The sequence below is a fragment of the Empidonax traillii genome, unplaced genomic scaffold (genome assembly GCF_003031625.1).
Source record: "Empidonax traillii isolate 1590-97213 ecotype Southwest subspecies unplaced genomic scaffold, ASM303162v1 scaffold74:size2480735, whole genome shotgun sequence".
Lineage (NCBI taxonomy): Eukaryota > Metazoa > Chordata > Aves > Passeriformes > Tyrannidae > Empidonax > Empidonax traillii.
Genome location: NW_020955267.1, coordinates 1,399,690 through 1,418,309, shown reverse-complemented (window position 1 = coordinate 1,418,309; position 18,620 = coordinate 1,399,690). Strand labels below are relative to the sequence as shown.

Below are 18,620 nucleotides of genomic sequence, written 5' to 3'. Positions count from 1 at the left end.
CATCTTTTCCATGGAGCCCTTAGGACTAGCCCATTCCACAAGAACCACCCATTATTAAATAAAGCAAGAGAAAGGCAGAGAAAAGGGCGAAAGGAGGAGAGAGAGCGAGCTTTAAAATGTATCTGCCACCATGTGTTGTCTCCCTATGCTGAACACTGCCCCTACTTTCTGAGCTGAGGAGGTGCCAAGAACCCAGGAGAGATGTTATAGCTCTAGAAATCACATCAGAGAAAACTGAAAGTAACTAAAGCAGCAAAAGCTGTAGCTGGCAAAGTTCAGCACAAAACAGACAGCTGTTTTCACCTCAGTCTTCAATTCAAGAGGCCCAAATTAAATGTACATTGTACATTTAGTTCTGTGGCTGAAGACATCATGGTACTATGGGAAGAAACCCTAAATCCTCTTGAGGAGCGCAGATGAGACAGAGTTTTTGCATAAACCAGTGGATGTAACGCACAGCTCAATCCCTCAGTTTTATTGTTAAATTATAAAATAACACAATTCAGTGATTCAAGTCAGTCACAGTCCTTTTAAGGGCAATGCATTCACGGGCAAGCTGTTCCAGACTGACAACAGATCACTTGCTGGCAAAAGCCATGATTTGCTCCTAAAAGAGAAGAAATTAATAAACCCAATAAGCATGTGTTCTAAAAAACAGCTCTAGGTGCCTTCCCTTCTACATGGACAACAGTTCTTGGCCAGTGTTTCTAGCCAAGTGCAGAGCACCTATCCCTGTTTGCTAGAAAATTAGAGATTTCCTTTCCCTCCCAAGTAGCACACTAGAGGTGTTACCAACAGGTTCTGCGGTCAGAGAAAAGGTCTTCATTTGTTTTTTTTGCTTTAAACAGAGAAAGAGAAAAAACAATTCCAGGTACTGAAGCAGCTACATCGTCTTCCTTAATAAAGACCATGCCAGTGGCAGCTGCTCTGCCTTAGGAACATATTCCTTTTCTACTTGGGTAGTGTCTCAACTGTGACACAAAGGAAACAGGGCATCTGTATTTATCAGGAAGATGATTTGTGGAACAAAAATTAAAATTCAGTAATGACGAATCAATGTACTGGTGCTTGGGAGCTTTGTGAGCAAAAGGCTTAAGGAACTTCACAAAAATCCAGCAACGATATCAAGATGGTGAGGAATTTAGGCAGATATACTGCAAACAGAGGGTCTGTGTTTAAGACAGAACCTCCTCACCACTGCCTTCCTCGAGTAATTTCCATCATAGAGGTTTGCACTTCTGCCACAAGGGAACAATTTCACGAGGCAAACCAGCCCAGAAACGGGTCAGTCTGAGCTGCACACTGCATCTGTGATGTCTTAGTGAAAATGTGTCTTCAGAGGGCTGTTTTTTAGTGTGCATTGGTGGAATGCTGGTTCAACATTTCAATTCCATAGATACAGGTCATATATATAGATATAAATAAAGCCAAAGACTTATGATAACCTCTAACCCCGGTTACTCATACAGAATATAGGCACTTATATCCCTTGTGCTGCAAGAAAACAGTCACTACTGAGCCATCAGTTATTTGGGAACTCCTTGGCTCATTCAGGACACAAACCCCCCAGTTTGAACAAGTAGCATTTTTCCAACGAAAAATGTTTCATTTAAAACAAACAAAAATCTTTACAGCTTGTGCATATTTCACAAATAGTTTTGGACAATCCCTACAGCCCTCCCTAAAGCGAGATCCTTACTTTGACAGGAGGCAGGGCATTCGTTGCTTGCAATCCCCATGTCCTCAGCAACACCAGGGGAGCCAGCCTTGTGGAGTAGAGCCTCTTTAGCAAATCAGTAGCAGCTATCAAGGAGACATTGTGCCTCTGACGTTCTGTTTCAAACTTCAGGAGATGTTTTAAGGAGCCTGGAAAAGATAAGTGAATGCTTCTATTAAACCTGATGCACCACAAACAATTGTGCATCTTATCTATATAGCAATCTCCCCTGGCAACAGAAAGAGAACAAAGAATTGATCCATCAATAAAGACTCCTTCTGCCAGCTAGTGCTCTTCATCTCACCATCTCTTTAATTATCATGTGGTAGAACTTTACTTTTTTTAAAGAAGCTTTGAAATTTGTGGGATGGAAACTGCATCCAAGAATCTTAAACTGCTCCACAACCAATGGACATCAGAACAGTTTTGCTGCAACAAACCTTGTGCCTTCCAAACACAAGACAGCAACATCCTGCAACAGAGGTAATGCTTGTCCTGCTGTCAGCAGCAAAGGCCTGTAAGACAAATCTTACTGACACTCCATTGTCTTGGATCCTTACCCAGATCACTCCCGTTGAAGGCTGCTGCACTGAGGTGATGAGCTAAACATGCAATATCACCAAAGCCCAGGTTTACACCTTGTCCTGCAAGTGGGTGGACTCTGTGTGCTGCATCCCTGGAGCAAGATAAGACACATTTATTTCCCTTCTTGAAGAAAGCCATAATGACTGAAAAACCCCAGAAGGGATCAGTGTAGCACTCCTCACCTCTGCAGTGAACACCACCTTACAGTCTGATTTTTCCAGTACCTCTCCTTGCATGCTATGCTGAACTACCTGACTGCCTCTCCAGTTGTAAGAAGCAAGACAAAGGGGAGATAACAAAAAGCAGTTCTGAAAGGAAAAATTATAAAGAGGTGACTAGCCAAAGTCCTCTCTCAGATTGAGTGTGGAACAGGCCTTAAGGTTTTTGTAAGTGATCTCAGCACAACAGGAGGTCTATCAATGGCACATTGCACAAACACAAAGTGGACAGAGGTCATGAATATAATGGAGAAGGGGGATATCATTGAATAGAAACAAAACCAGGTTCTTTTATAAGCAGACTTATCTCTAAAGGACAAAGCCAGACATATTGATAAGGGAGTCATAAAGTTAGAGAAATTAAATGAAGTGTGGGTATGAAATGCAAGATCATGTATGTACTTTACCAAGCTGTAAAGCACAGAGTGCTTCCAAGCACAGAGTGGTTCACAGGTTGGAAAGATGAAAAGTACACTCTGAAGTGTAGTACAGTATCCAAGCATTACTAAATGCTACCACCATATTGCAGCTGTGGCAGAGAAAAAAATACATGCAACCTTAGAATGTAAAAAATTAGACATTTTCCTATTTCAACAGGGCACCATACAAAAGCCTGTGACATCCCACATGGAATAATTTGTAAGGAAGGTGAGTTTAAAACTCAAACTGGTGCACAGAATGGCTGCTACAGTGCTTGGGGAAGTACAGGTCCAGCATGAGGTACTGGATTGTTTCATCAGACTATACAAACTAGAAACAGGAAATAATTATCTTGCAATTTACATACATAATGGACACTCATGCAAAAGGACACTCATGCAAAAGGACACAAGGGCACACAGTACAAACTGGGCCTGGATAAAGTCAAACTGAAATGATATATTATTTCTAACCATCTGATTTGTTGACTAGGAGTCGCTATCCTTGCATCATTTCTAACCACATGCCACCCACTCACCCAAGGGCCACCACTGGGTTTCTTACCCAATAAGAGCCACGCGATGCTGGACATACTCTGTTGCGTGCCCCATTCCAAGAGGGAACATGGCTCGGCTCTCTGGATCTACTTTAGCAACACTTGGGGGCAGCTGACGGACTGCAGTCCCTGAGGGCTTCAGGAGTGAAATAGCAGATCGAAACATGGCCCCAGCAGTGTCAATGAAGTCAGAGTGGTTTATGTTGCTCCACTGAAAAAGACAAACAAGACCTTTAAAAGAATCCAGCTGAAAAAAAAAATCAGAATCATTTCCAAATACTGAATTTTAACCACTTGGACAAAACCTGTACACTAGAAAAACTATCTTTATCGTTTTAGGACATAAAAATTTTCAACTAGGATGAGCCTACCTTCTTACCTTTGGAAATTTAGGTCAACTTCAGTGACTTTCCAAACTAAACTAATTCAGTCCCAAGGGGTCATCCATTATTTGCCAAGTGCCTTTTTAATATCATCCTCACCAGAGGAAGGAACTTTAGAATCCACCTCTCCCATTACCATCACTTCAAGCTACAGGGTTCCACTCTGTTTCTTAAAGCCTCATACCTGCCATGAGGCTGATACTCACAAAGGCAGAGTTGATGCTATCCACAAAACTTTCCTCATCCATAGCAAGAAGTTCCGATGCATGTTCATGAGATGTAGACCAGACCAGAGAGCTGGCAGTATCAGACAGCTAATTTAAGAGAATGTCAAGGGGAAATATCAAGAGAAAAAGAAGCAAAAATAAATGTTCAGTACAAAGATTTTCCCACTGCCCTGCCCCACACCAGTCTCTCTGCAAATTACTCTTCCAGCCCAACTTACTACAAGTGGGAAATACCAAGGATAAAGTGAGAGGGCAGGAGGGGAAAACATGCAATAAGTGAAGAGTGAAGGGCAGATGCACAAATTTTTAAAAGACAGAACTAATGGAGAAAGACGCAGGCAAAAATAAAGTTACCAGAAAGAACAGATTACAAAACTTCTAAAAATATTTGAAGAAATTACAGAGACCACGAGTCACCTTACCGGAAGAAGTGCAATTGGCCCACTGGGAAGGAACCTCTGCCACGCTACATTGTTGTCTGTGGCCTACAGTGGAAAGAAGCCAGTGGAGAGCTTTGAATTAGTGACCTGGAGCACCCTGATCAAGCTGTTCTGCTGCCTATGGAAGAGTCAGTTAGCAGAATTTTACCTCAGATAAATGGAGAGTTGCCACCACAGCTGATTGGTCATACTGATGCTCAATGTTCTTAATTCCAGCTTCCCTCCGGACTACAGAGTTATGACCATCTGCACCAATCTGTAAAACAGATACAAAGCAACTTCTTTAGCTCCTATAAAGCCAATATCTCACTACAAACCTCAGCCTGCATGTACCCATTTCCTGTTCACTCACACAAAAAAAAAAAAACAACTGCCCAAAACCCAGAGAATGTAGCCCCTTCTGCTCTTGTCCAGTTCAGCAGTCTCCTTGCCCTGGGTACAGAAAAGGCTATCCACTGTGTCCCATAGCATCTCTGACAGAGTTAGCCACTCACCTCACTCAAGCACTTTATGTGGGTGCAGCGGCACACATGGAATCAGAACCAAATCCAGTGGAAAGGACTTGGGTTAGAGATGCTGCCTGATCAACAGAAATAAAGAGCTTAGTTACCAGCAGCTTGGTCTGAAGTCTGCGTCCATCAGCTAACTCAATTTGGACCCAAGGGCTTGTGTCACAGCTGTGGGAGGGAAGGGGCCACGTATACCCAACTGCTCTGCTCCTGTAGAAAACCTCCACCCGGTCTGATGGGAACACAAAGTGCCATGGTCACAGCATGATACAGACAGGAAAAAAGGAAACACTGCTACAACAGCAAAGGTCACACGTATTTTAACAGCACTGTAGGAGCTGACCCTACAATTCTCAAGACACTCTGAAAGAACAGATCTGAACAACCCCTTGTCACTGCAAGGCCTGCTTTGGACAAGGATCTACAGATCTTTTAATTAAGTCTATTTTTGGGAGACCACATTCTGGAGAATTACATATGCAACTGCTTTCTTGCTGTGTAGCCTTTGGAAGACAAACTTCTCCCTTCCCCCCCAGTTCAAGAAGCTGCCAAAATCTCAAGAATTGCTTGTTAGATGAATTTCTCCCTCTCAGAACTTAGTGCACACAACAGAAGGCAAGTAACTGAAAGCTCTATGCAGGAAATAAAATAATCAAGAAGTTGTCAGTACCTGCTACTGCATCTAACTGTTTTGTGAGAGCAGACATAATGACATCATTCTCCACTATGTAACCCATGTCATCTAAGTCATCTTTCTCAAAAACAATCATGGCTTCAGAACAAGCATCCCACACCTACAAAGAAAAAATACATTACATGAAGTTGCAAAGAAGTGCTGTCCCTGTCAGAGACTTAACAACAAAAGGACATGGTAATTGAGAAATACAGAACTAGAGGAAACATCCTGGATTACTGTCCATTCCTTCATTCTCAGCTGCTAAAGTGCACTACGTAATTCCTGTCATTAAATGATTTAGCATCAGCTCAAAACGTAATTGCAAATCAAGTTTTTATCCCTACTTTCCTGTTACATAAGTAACATATAAAGCTACCCTACCACCTTGCTGTGGGTTAAACCCAGCAGGCAGCTCAGCCCCATGCAGCTGCATGCTCATTCCCCCACATGGGACGGGGAAGACAACTAGAAGGGTAATAGTGCAAAAACAAAACTCATGGGTTGTGGTAAAGGCAGTTTAATAGGAAAAGCAAAAGTTGCATGTGCAAGCAAAGCAAAACGAGGGATTCATTCACCCTTTCCCATGGGCAGGCAGGTTTTCAGCCATCCCCAGGAAAGCAGGGCCCGGTCATGTATAACAGTTACTTGGGAAGACAAGTCCCATCACTCCGAACTTCCTTCCTCCTTCATTTTCCTCAGCTTTTACTGCTGGAGCATTACACTGTATGGTATGGAATATCCCTGTGTGCAGCTGGGGTCAGCTGTCACATCTGAGTCCCCTCCCAGCTCCTTGTGCACCCCCAGCCTGCTCACTGGTGGGGCAGTGTGAGAAACAGACACAGCACTGGCACCATGTAAGCAAAAGCTGAAACATCCCTGTGTTATCAACGGTTTTCATCACAAATCCAAAACACAGCCCCATACCAGCTACTATAAAGAAAACTAACTCTATCCCAGCCAAAACCAATACACACCTTTACCTTTATTTTCCAGCTAGTACCCATACTGCAGTATCGACAGGTTCCACTAGGAATACACCTTTCAGCCTGTAACACCAGGACCCTGAGGACAAGTATTTCTGAGTAAACTGCTACCCACAAAAAAGGAACAGGAAGGAATGTAAGCATGGCCTGCCCTTGGCCCAAGAAAGAAAAACCTTTGTAGCATTGATGTAAGTACTTTGGAGAATTCAGAGTAGACAAACACACAGTGTATTTGCAGCCCTAAGTCAGGCACCTGCATTCGCCGGAATGGTTTGTGTCTCAGGCTGCAGACATGATCCCAGGCACCAAAACCTGAAAAGGGACACAGATGAATGGAGACACAGGCTCAAATGTGACACTGAGACCAAAACAAAACTGAAACTCAGTCCACACTCTCCTCTACCCTTCCTGATTATCAGTGCTTGGGGTCAGCTTGCACCATCCCTCAGCAGAGCCAGGTCTGCCTCAGAGCTGTCACACCTCCAGCATCACATGGTTTTACTGATAACACAAGCCAGCAGGAAGAAACAAGAGCTCTCCATAAACGTCTGACCTAGCAGACAACTCTCATTGTCCCATCACTGGGTAATAACACAGACAAAGAAAAGCAGCACCATCATTGTTTAGAACATTTCTTTTCTCATAAGGAATCAAGGTTCAAACCTCTCTTTAAAAGGACAATTACACCTCATTAATTGAGGACTAAGTTACCAGACTACAAAGCACTGAGAAGATGCTTCTTTTGTGAAGAGAACATTACAGGTGCTGTGGAGAGCACCTTGCAACCTTTCACTGGCCTAATGTCACAAATATTTATATAACAATAAATCAGACCAAGATCCAGAAGACAGATCCCTATTATCAAGAGAAGTCTGATTCAATCACCACAGCTCAGCATACAGAATACTAAGAGAAAAAGGTGAATAATTCTATTGAGTTTAGGATGAAGGCAGCATGTGCTCAAAGGGGTTTTGTTTAAACAAAATAAAACCAGCTCAAATATAGATGTTATAAATGCAAACAATAAAATCACACTTACTGCTTAGGAGGGTTGCTGATCCTGGGGAGATGGAACTGACCCTGTTACTGTAACTATCTGGCATGTGATCATATTCTTTCCTGGGACCAGCCTCCAGCAAAGCAATCTTCTTATCATGGAAGTGGATATCATGCCCTAAAATAAGGAAATACATGCTTTGTTACTGCACTCCTGCCAAAAATCTCATTACTGAGATGGACAAACCTTCTGCAGTTAAAGCAAGGATTACGTATTTTTTATTTTATTTAAAGTTTGCCTTTATGTACAAATTTGTGCCATTTTGTTATGAAAATTCATTACTGGAGTATTAACAAGTGAAACCTGCAATGTTTATGGCATGCACCAAACACATTTTCCAGAGTTTAAACATAAATTCACCTTTTAGAACAAGAGATCAAAATAAAACTTCTTTGATATGTAGCAATTACACTAATGTTTTCTTACTTTAATGTCCTTATATTCTGACAATGGAAGGCAGTCTAGACTTTACCTTTCAGTTAAAGAGAACTCAATAAAAATGAAGAGATGCCTCAAGTAAATCACTGCAGCTGAGCTGGCCATGCTGGCTGCATGGAACTACTACAGATGCAGAAGGTACTGAGGACAGAAATGGTATCCCTGCAACATCCAGAGTTTGCTACTACAGCAGCCCTAAAGACAGCGTATCCTGGACATATTTTCTAGATTGTGCACAACAATAACCTCTCTGGAAAGGTCCCAAACTTGTGTGTCAGCCTTAGATATCCCTGCTGGAGGGGATCCTTATGCTATCTCCGTTCCATGTGGTCTTACTTAACAATACAAGCAGAACAATCAGTTTGCAAGGTAAACCCTTATACTTGAAAAACACTTATTACTCAGGATCTTTGCCTCTTCTTTGCACTATTTTGTTGAGGCTTCTGTCACTGCTGCATTCTTCTGAATCCATGTTGCAAATACAGAAGCAGTCAGTAATCTCAGGATCTCTAGTAATACAAACCAAGCACAAATCCACCTTATCTTGGTATCGTAGTATTTAAAATACAGGGTTAGAGAAGGAAACTTGGGATCAGAAAATGACTGTTAAAGAGATGGAGCACATCTCCTAACAGGACAAGCTGAGAGAATTGGGTTTGTTCAGCCTGAAAAAGAGACAAGTTAGGGGTGACCTAACTGGGATCTTCCAGTACCTGAAGGAAGCCTGCAGAAAAGACGAATGGGGACTTTTTACAAGGATATCTAGCGACTGGACAAGGGGGAATGGTTCAAACTGAAAGAGGGTAGGTTTAGATTACATAATAGGAGGAAGTTCTTTGACGTGAGGGTAGTGAGGCACTGCAACAGGTTGCCCAAAGAATCTGTGGCTGCCTCATCCCTGGAAGTGTTCAAGGCCAGGTTGGATGGGACCCTGAGCAACCTGATCTAGTGGAAGGTGTCCCTGCCCATGGCAGGGGAGTTGGAAATAGATGATCTTTAACGTTCCTTCCAACCCTAACCACTCTACGACCAGAAAACATTTTCAGCTACGGCTGAAGTGATCCATCGGCTATTTAAGGGTGACCATGATTGACAGAAACACCGCAAGCAGTCTGCAGAATTCAAAGCAATGGCTCCATTAGCAGAAATGCACATACATGGATGGGCCAAGGTTCACCACAGATCATGTCACCAAACAGCTTTAAGTCAACTTTAGAGCACAGGAAGATCCCACAGCGGGATCCTGAACACTAAGATCCTAAATGGCAACCAGAGTTATCTCACACTGCGGGCGAGAAGGTCACAGCCTTACCCAGGGCGGCGGCCATGGCGCTTCCGACCATACCCCCACCCGACACCACCACATCGTAGAGCGGCTGTGAAGGGGCGGCGGCGGCAGCGTGGAACGGGGCGTGGGGCCCGGGCCGGTGCCGCAGCCGCGCCCAGAGCGGGCCCAGCGGGGGCAGCAGTGCCCGCCCGCCCGCGGCCGCCATCGCCGCGGAACTGACGGCAAGCGGAAGTCGCCACTCGAAACCAAGGCAACGCCTGCCACGCGCGGGCGGCCTTGTGTCTGATTGGCTATTTCAGGCCGACGGGGCGGGCCTAAGCGCCGCTGGCAGCGCTGATTGGTGGAGACCGGGAGAGGTGTGGCGGAGGGCTGAGGCGGTGGCCCGGCCTGCAGGTGAGGGCAGGGAGAGGTTGGGGTTGCACCCCCGGAACGAGCACTTCCCGATTTATCCAATTTCTTCCAGGTGACACGACACCCCCGCCCGGCTGTAATACGCCGACTCCTCCGATTCTCATCGCCGGGCGAGGAGCTGGGAGCAGCCTCTCAGGATGGGAGGCCGGCGGTCTCCGTTAGAACCGGGCGCGCCGTGCCAGGCAGAGTTATGGGGTGACCTCGGGGTGCTCGAAGAGGATGAGGAGCTGGAGGGTTTCAGGCGGGAGGCGGAAATTCTGCGTGAGAAGCTGAGGGAGGCTCTCAGGTAGGATGGTGCCTGGTAAGGATGGCAGGATGGCATGCAGGATTCCTGCTGCTTCTGGCCAGGGACAAGGCAACGCATGAAGTCCCGAAATACACGTGTGTAGTGCCAAAACAATGTCCACGAGTGTATTCACAGATGGGAGGATAGGGTCAACACGTGCCCACGTAAGCAGCATTCACATAAAACAGCACAAATCCCCTTCCTACTCATCAATCATGCTGAAAATCTGCCAGCAGATCACACACCTTTCTGCCCAGCATCCACTCTTCAGACCTGTAGTCTTTCCAGCACTGAGCTCCCAGATGTCTTTCCCTGTGGTTAGTCTAGTTTGACATTCACTAGCAGACCACACATGCATGCTCTTAGAAGGAAAATAGTTTATAAAGAAGGAGAGACTTCAGCAATCACAGGGCAAGTATATTAACCAGGAGCATGTTTGCAGGTGATCTGCACCATCTGTTTCGCCTCTTTTTTTTTCCTTTTCCTGTTCTTGGTCCACTCTGATTCACCTTGATCCTTCATTTTGTCTGCATTTATTACTTGCCTGAAATCTCCTAGGTTTTACTCACTTTCACAATTACCCTCAAACATCCTGTGAGAAGTTTGCTGTTTTAATGAGAACTGGGATAATCTTGAGTGGGGTTTTTTGCTTTTTATCAGTTATATGGTCATCTTCTCTGCTACACAGTTGCCAACTGAACCTCTTAAGAGTTGCACTAAAGCAATTTCTTGTAATGACCTTCCCATCAGCATCTCAGGAATGCTGTGTGCACCTGTGTGCACAAATTGCGTGTGCAAAAGTTGGAACTTCCTGGTTCACTTGTGGCCCTTGTGGCAGTACAGTGCTAGCAGTGTAATAAATTGCATGACAAAGCTAAGCAGCTGTAACTGCCACTTTATATGTAGAGAACATGTAACAGGCGAAGCTCTGCTCATGAACTTTGGTAGCAAAGCAAAACATGGAGCCTGAGAATGACAAACCCTAGGACCGTCTTCTAACAAGCAGCTCAGCCTATGGTGTCTTTCTCTTAATCAACAGTGTCTCCCTTCTTTTAACTCTTATTTTTTAATAATTTCACTTATTTCCCCTTCATAATGTCTTTGTCTTAGTCAAACATCTGGTAACAAAAGGCAGTCCAGTTCTTTGACCGACCTCACCTCGGACAGTACCTGGGATCAGCAAAAGCCTCACTTATTTCCTAAATCTCGCTTGAGGCCAAAAAGTGCTTCATCTCCCTGGATTCCTTCCATCACCATCCCTCAGCCTTTCAAAATGACACTGCGGGAAGCTCGCAAAAAGTCCGAGTTGATGAAGTCATACATGTTTCTTGAACTAGACAAACAGAGAGACAAAAGGCCAAGCCAGGATGAAGCCGAATGTCAGAAACAATTCCGGGCACAGCCTGTACCTGCCCATGTGTTTCTGCCCCTTTATCAGGAAATAATGGAGCAGAATGAGATTCGCAGGCAAACAGCAACACAGAAAAGAAAGGAGCTGCTACTTTCAACACAGCGGCCCTTCAGTTTCCTGGAGAAGGAGGAGAAAAAGAAAGAAGCTATCAGACAAAAATTCCTGTCAGCAGCAACCCCAAATGAGAGCTCCAAACAGAAGCAAGACAGTAAAAAAGTTCCTAAATCTACTTATCACCCACTTCTTGGAAATAAACTCAAAGGTAACATGCCAGGGCTCTTTCTCTAAAGCACCTCCCTACCTGTCCCTCGCCGTCTCCATGCTGGGAGGTAAGATCACAGCCCATAGGGTATTACTTGAAGCATAAGGCCAGTGTCATTACATCCCCTGGTGTTGTCTGGTCTCCTGTGTGTCACTGGTTATCACATTTTGTCTAGATACGCTTACAGCAGAGTGTCCTAAGTTTAGTAGAAACAGCAGCAACAGTTCTGTTCCACTTCCCAGCAAACATGGGCACATTGAGATCTTCAGACAGATTTCCCTTTTGCTGCAAATCATGATAGTTTGGGAACCCTTCCCTGCACTGAATTCCTTACCTTTGGTCACACTAAAGGGGCTGAGATGATTTGTGGCACAAACATGAAGACAGCCGTAGTGCCGTAAGTGTCCAAGGTCCATGCGGTATCTTGCATCTGACCATTACTCGCACCCAAGTGCGAGAAAAGAAATGAATGTTTCATATCTCAGTCAATGAAAACCTTTAACTAGACTTAAAAATGTCATATTTTGTAAAGAGCAATATTGATTTTTTTTCTATAAAGTCTAAAAGTTTCTAAAAGCAAAAAACCAACCTCCAGACAACTGTTTCCATTTTCACAAATATTTAGTGTTGCACAAGAAATTACTTCAGTTTGATGCTATACTCTGAAACACATTCTTTCTGTGGAAAGTTTGTCTCAGAAGTCACAAGACATGGTCTATCCATCAAATGTTTCTCACTTAAAATCTTTCCCAATATAGACAATTTCTGGTGGATATTACATAGATAAGCTGTCATCCATAACAAGTTTATTTAAACAGCCCATGTGGACCACATCATCAAGATAATGACATAAAGTCCCATATGAAAAGCAGACCCTTGATTAACACTTCTGTAAGACAAAGGGGCACAAGTTACCTGGTACCCCAGAGAACAGGAGAAGATCTGTTCAATAACTTGCTTCAGTAATTGAAACACACATCTAGAAATTAATGCCTAAGAAAGAGACCCTGCCACGTTTTTTTCTGGTATCTTTGAATTATTTTTCCCTGGGAGACAGAGGAGAGAAGGGCTGAAAATTAGGGAAAGAGAGCACAGGATATCTGGTCTCTCCTGTATGTGAGCTGCCATCATAAAGGAAAGTTTAGACTTGGGCAGTGGCAATTTCACAGGCTTTTACCTCATTCATACTCTTTTCATTGCTTTCCTTTTGATTCACTAGAAGCTGAACTCTGCAGAGAAATCCGCATTCAAATGAGAGCAAAGGATTTGCTCGAGAGTTCGGTGGCTCCAATAGACACCAGCAACCGTCGGAGGGAGCCTCAGTCCCGAACTGCCACCAGAGCCAAGCAGGAAAGGCTTGGCTTCTTGCAGGACAAGAGTTTCAGCTTCAAGCCAAGGATTAATCCAACAATACCAGATTTTGATGAACTTTACTGGGCATTTCAGAAGGAAGCAGTAAGGAGAAAAGAAATCAAAGAGCCAACTCGTAATAAGCCATTCAAGCTAAGAACCTCCAATCTCCATGCCAGGCAGAGGCAGGCTAATGAAAAGATAAAGGTGAGATAGCTGGATATTTCTGTGGTACTGCTTTCTCTTGATCAAGAGTTGATCAAGCTGCTATAATTAAATGCTATAAATTTAAGAAGTTGATATCTTGATCAAGAGTTTATAGCATTTAAGTATGGATGGTTAACATCCCATGACCTCTGCCCTTGTATTGAGAGTACTGCTGAATTCTAGGACAAACCACAAAACAACATTCTACACAAGGGGATGAACTATGACAGATAAGGTTGACCCACCCTTTCATAGCCCTAATCACATCTTCTTTCCCTCACCCCTCAGCCCCTCCACTCTGCTGGGGGAAGAGAGAAGAATGAATGCGTTGCCCACATATTCCAACTGTTCTCTTTGGTAGGCAAAGAACAGAGGAGATTCTGTAGTGTGAACAAATACACTGAATAAAGGTCCATTTTTTTCAGGATTCTCAGAAGCTTTCCAAGGTTTCAATGCAAAGAAGTCATTCCCTGACCAGACTTTCTTCTCTCTCTTCCAATACCCTTCCAGTGCATATTACCGATGCAACTAGAAGAAGGGAATCTGCTATTAGGTAAGTAGGAAGGTTTGTCTGTAAGACCATACACCAACTAATGATCAAAATGGAAGAAAAAACATCAGTATTTTCCCTCATCACATCAACTACATGTTTTCTAAATGTTTCTCTGTCTCCTTTCTTTGCTGAGTCTTGCTCTGTCTCCCAGCTGATTTAGGAGCTGCATACTTGTATGGCTGAAATTTTCCTTTTCTTACTGGAGGACTGCAAAAGTGAAATTTCCAGCTAGCATGTGGTCTGGCAGTCCACAGTGAGCTCATTAGTAACTTTTTTTCCTATATAGACAGTCCCAAGTTAACAAAAAGGAAGGGGACAAAGAAGGAATTAATTGGCAGGAGAAACAGAAAATGAAATGTCAAGCTATGCAGAAGTCGGTGAACAGCCGAGCAAAAGCACTGGATCCTCATAAAAGTCTGGAGGAAACACACAAGGAGAAGTTGAAACAGAACAGGTCAGTATCCTATTCTGCACAGAAATGACTATTTGCTCCACCAACTGTTTTTTGCTCTGTACCCATTCCACATTCATTTGGATTTCTTGACAATGCCACACTATTCCTTCCATACGGGACAGTTTCTTTTAGATTAACATTTGTAGAAACTCATGTTACAATCCAGTCAACTGTAATGTGTAGCTTGGTAAAGCACACTTAAAACAAGGTTTTCTAAAAATGCGAACACAGGTTCCTTGCTTACATTCTCATAGAAGAGCTTTGCTAATGGGTCCATAACTTGCCAGCAATAGGATATTTTTTTTTTGCCCAGCATTCAGCTCCAAGAGAATGACCAAAGCAATTTAAAAAGTGAAAGTTAATGAGGATTCCTCATTCCTGATCAGCTACAGTCAGAGGGAATCTATATTACACAGGCAATTTTTCCATTTCAGGCAAAATATGAGAGAGAGAACAAAAGAATACAGAAAGGAGCTGGAAGAAATGCAGCTGCGAGTCAAGAACAGACCATATCTCTTTGAACAGGTCACCAAGGTAACTGGTCAAAGTCCCAGAGTGTTTCTGGGCAAAAGGATATATTGTCTTATCATTTAAGACATACTTTAAGAAGTCTAGTCTCAAGTTAATTAATGGATAAGAAGGTGCAAATAGTTACATAGTCTCTTGACTGCACTCAAAATAATACATGGAAGAGCCAGCCAGGTAGAATTTAATTCCTTCCTACCACTTGAAAAAAACCACTGACTTAATTCTAGGAGCTTGCCAGTTCCTATTATGTATTACAATCACAATATATGGTGTGGTCAAAATCAAGGCTTTATCACACCAGAAATTATATGAATACCTTTTCTGTACCTGAATGCCATAGACTACAGTCTAGAAATGCAAAACTTTTTTCTTAAAACCCTCTCCAGTTCAGCACTTTTTCTTTGTACCTCTGCTCCTACTAGAACATTAATGAGGGTTATGTCACATCTATCACCTGTGGACTATGCAATCTGGGGCTGCATCTCATCCATCTCCAGCTGCAAATCTGTATTGCATCTGAGGTGTAGATACAGTCTGTACTCTCTAATATACTTCCTGTATGTTTTTCACTGGGTTTTCTCTTCCAGTTCCAAATCCTTGCAGGGATGAGAGCTGATTAAAGTACATGTCAATGTACAAAATACATTGACAATATGCTGACTTAAGATTTCTCAACAGAAAGTACCCTCCTGCGTCAGGCTTTCTGTTCTGATCATGGAGGCAGAGAACACACGTATATGATGAATATTGGTAACAGTGTGCCAGGTTATCAATTGCATTCACTCAGATTTCTATTTTTCCATACAGAACACCTTAATATTTAGAACTGGCCAGTCTCTGTAAAACCATCATCTCAGACTACATTGATTTGCAAGGTTCATTTGCAGGCAGTGAGTTTATAGGATCCAAGATGCTTGGTTTTCAGCTGAGCTGATATGAAGCTATTTCACAGGTGCTCTCCATTTATCAACTCCACTGTTTTTAGCTCTTAGCAATTAAAGCAAACACATTTCTGGGATTTCTCACAACTTTTCTTTGCACATATTCTCAATTTGAGTGTCAGAGTTGGGACTCAGACACAAGTATGCTAGTCTGGTAAGACTGGAATGCTGTATAAGGAGGAGAACAGGAGAGGGAACTAAAAAAGAACTGAAGCAGGAAAAGGTGAGCTCTGGCTTTGAGAGACATGAGACATTGTTCTAATATTCAGTTATGGTACTGTACTGTATGGATTACAAAAATTTTGGACAGGAGCTTTTGCTGTCCTCTTGTCCCCATTAGGAATGCCAGGTATGCACTTTAGAACAAGTTGACTGTTATGGGAAGCCCCAGTTCTACATGCTTACTGTTGTAAGTTTCAATTTCACAGCATGATGCTCGTCAAGGAGCAGAGCGTCGCTACAGAAACACTCTCCAGCAGGTTGGCCTAAGCGAAGAATTTGTAAGAAGAAAAGGGAAAGATGCCACTGACTTGCTGGAAGAAGAACCTGATGTTCACAGGTAATAATGCAGTACAGCTCTTTTGTCTTTGACTTAAAGTATTTTCCTTGTTCATGAAAGCATTCCAGATTCTATTGTGTAGGAAAAATCAACTTCACTGCTCTTATTAAGCATTGTGGCTTCTCTGTCTGAATTCCTATGACTGCAATCTATTTCCTAAGCACGGGGCAAACCATTTCCAGTATTAGACACTCACTATTTCTGCAGACTGCCCGAGCCTCTGGGTGAAAAGGACAACTGTACTGTACAGGAAGGAGTACCTCAGGAGGAACAGAGCAGAAAGGAACCAGCAGCATAAGAGCTTGCAGAAGAATCCATTGATCATCTCTTGATTTTTTAAATCCAGGATTCTCCAGGTTAATCCTCAGGAACCTAATGGTTTAAGCTGACACGTAAGAATGGCTTTGGGGTAAGTGAGATGGGAGAATTTAGTAAAGGAAAAAAAGACCAACTGTTGTTTAGAGCATGTTTTGTCCAACCCAGCAAACCCTGCAGCCTCCCTTAGTCTTCACAAGTGTTCCTTGTGTGAGCCATTTTCCTTTCTTTAATGGGCAACAAGTTAAAAAGTTTGAAGCACTACCCTTGGATACAAGTAGATACGAAAGATTGAAGAGGTGCATCCTCCAATGTCAGCTCCTTGCATTCATGCCACAGAAGCACAATGGAAGAGGAGAATGCCTTTTGGTATGGTAAACCTTGGTTTAGACATATATGTGGTAGAATGCTTCCAAACAAGGTATTTCTACAAAAACAAATACCAGGATTTGACCTACCTTGGGAGAAGACTCAGAAGAAAGTCTTTCTCTGGAGTTAACTCTTCATTCAGTCACTAGTCTCAATAGTAAGAAGCAATAATCTTCCTATATTAAAAAATCTCCCATATTTCATTATCTGAAAGTGTTTTAACATCTTACCAATTAAGGTCAGTAATTTGTCCCAAAACTCAAACAAAATTATAAAGAAGGTTGTAATTAAATAGAGTATCACTTTGAATTGCTGTTGTCCTAATTCTACTATTACTTTGATACCAAAAATGAATTTTGGGAGAAGTAAGATTACTTATGCAGATACCCTAGGTATTACCTGTCAGCATGTTGCACTCAAATGCCTGGCACATCTTGAATGGTATATTTCACACATTAGTGATCTTCCTTTACCTGACAGTAATAACCATTTCAAAAGTAACAATCCTTACCACCTGGAATGTTTCCTGAGAATTTTGCACTTTTGAGATTAAAATATTTTCAAATGACGGTCATGTTTCTGTGGTGTTCAATTTTCTTGTCAATCATCTTTTCCCCACTTTTTAAACAGAAACTGTCACCTCAATCCTTTTCTCCTTACACTTGCAGTTGTAACAACACAACTGCATCATCAAATCAGAAATACAGTACCTGTAAGAGCTACCACATTAGATAAAATATAAAACTGAGATAGTGACATTTTCAGTCATAACAAAGTACTACATCCAAGATTTTGTAGCCCGGGGGTTTCATGCTGCTACGTTACAGAGATCAGTACCTAGCTGAATGCACTGGACTGCGGCATTCCTCCTTCCTGACTCAGTCTCCACAATGACATCAGGCTTGGAGGGTTGAAGGACGGCTGTTACCAGTGTGCTGGCTTCTACACAGGTTTAATTGTGTAGGATATACAGAGGCTGTTCTTTCTCTGGGTACTCCCTGGAAAAGTCACCATACCTTGTCACATTGAAAGAGGAAGGAAAGAAGACTACTTCCATGATCTAAGTCTGTGGTGTAAAGCCTACTAGGCTTGTATGGATATATTTGGAACAGTGAGACTGAAATTTTAATACATACCTTTTAAGTGGTGTTTAGTAAAAGTGGTTACTAATTTCCATAGTAATAATTAATGATGCTGGAAAAAGAAATTTCCAAGTATGTGAAGTGTAAAGAGAAACCCTAAGAAAGGAGAAACAAAAGCTTGACTTTAAATTAATATATGGTAATATGACATATCCCTTTAACAAATGCTATGGTGATATGCATGAATATAACAACAGATAAATTCAAATCTTAATATTGGTCCCTAAACAGAAATTGCTGCAACGGTGATGAAAGTAAAAGCATCAAACTAAGTAAGTAAAACTCACATCTTTCTTGCTAAAAAAAGTTTTTATTCTGAATAGAGGATTACATTC

The 18,620-nt window shown here is 42.6% G+C and overlaps 2 protein-coding genes across 4 annotated transcripts; one reads left to right on the top strand and one right to left on the bottom strand.

The window, feature by feature from the left end:
• Positions 1 to 445: 445 nt before the first annotated feature.
• On the bottom strand, positions 446 to 9,702 carry COQ6 (coenzyme Q6, monooxygenase). Its single transcript, XM_027880730.1, has 12 exons — positions 9,522 to 9,702; positions 7,754 to 7,888; positions 6,968 to 7,026; positions 5,726 to 5,849; positions 5,157 to 5,287; positions 4,695 to 4,802; positions 4,529 to 4,591; positions 4,086 to 4,193; positions 3,505 to 3,707; positions 2,278 to 2,393; positions 1,700 to 1,866; positions 446 to 607 (listed from the first exon to the last, which is right to left on the bottom strand). Exons 1-12 carry the CDS (start codon positions 9,700 to 9,702, stop codon positions 578 to 580), a joined length of 1,425 nt encoding a protein of 474 aa, XP_027736531.1. The 3' UTR covers positions 446 to 577.
• Positions 9,703 to 9,925: 223 nt separating this feature from the next.
• Positions 9,926 to 16,896, top strand: FAM161B (FAM161 centrosomal protein B). Of its 3 annotated transcripts, none has more exons than XM_027880727.1 (8): positions 9,926 to 10,194; positions 11,305 to 11,867; positions 13,087 to 13,424; positions 13,850 to 13,977; positions 14,264 to 14,431; positions 14,866 to 14,965; positions 16,380 to 16,459; positions 16,667 to 16,896. In XM_027880727.1, exons 1-8 carry the CDS (start codon positions 10,046 to 10,048, stop codon positions 16,755 to 16,757), a joined length of 1,617 nt encoding a protein of 538 aa, XP_027736528.1. In that variant the 5' UTR covers positions 9,926 to 10,045; the 3' UTR covers positions 16,758 to 16,896. The 3 variants fall into 3 exon arrangements, with proteins under 3 accessions (XP_027736528.1, XP_027736527.1, XP_027736529.1); XM_027880726.1 differs by having other exon boundaries at positions 16,329 to 16,459; XM_027880728.1 differs by lacking the exons at positions 16,380 to 16,459; positions 16,667 to 16,896 and adding an exon at positions 16,017 to 16,097.
• The last annotated feature ends 1,724 nt before the right edge of the window (positions 16,897 to 18,620 follow it).

Coding starts and splice junctions, on each gene's coding strand:
- COQ6 (XM_027880730.1), bottom strand. CDS start 9,702: ATGGCGGCCGCGGGCGGGCGGGCACTGCTGCCCCCGCTGGGCCCGCTC. Junction 5,850..6,967: donor AACCATTCCGGCGAATGCAG/GTGCCTGACTTA, acceptor TTTTCTTTGTAG/GTGTGGGATGCTTGTTCTGA. Junction 4,592..4,694: donor CAACTCTCCATTTATCTGAG/GTAAAATTCTGC, acceptor TTTCCACTGTAG/GCCACAGACAACAATGTAGC.
- FAM161B (XM_027880726.1), top strand. CDS start 10,046: ATGGGAGGCCGGCGGTCTCCGTTAGAACCGGGCGCGCCGTGCCAGGCA. Junction 10,195..11,304: donor AAGCTGAGGGAGGCTCTCAG/GTAGGATGGTGC, acceptor TCTTTGTCTTAG/TCAAACATCTGGTAACAAAA. Junction 14,966..16,328: donor TCTTTGAACAGGTCACCAAG/GTAACTGGTCAA, acceptor TCAATTTCACAG/CATGATGCTCGTCAAGGAGC.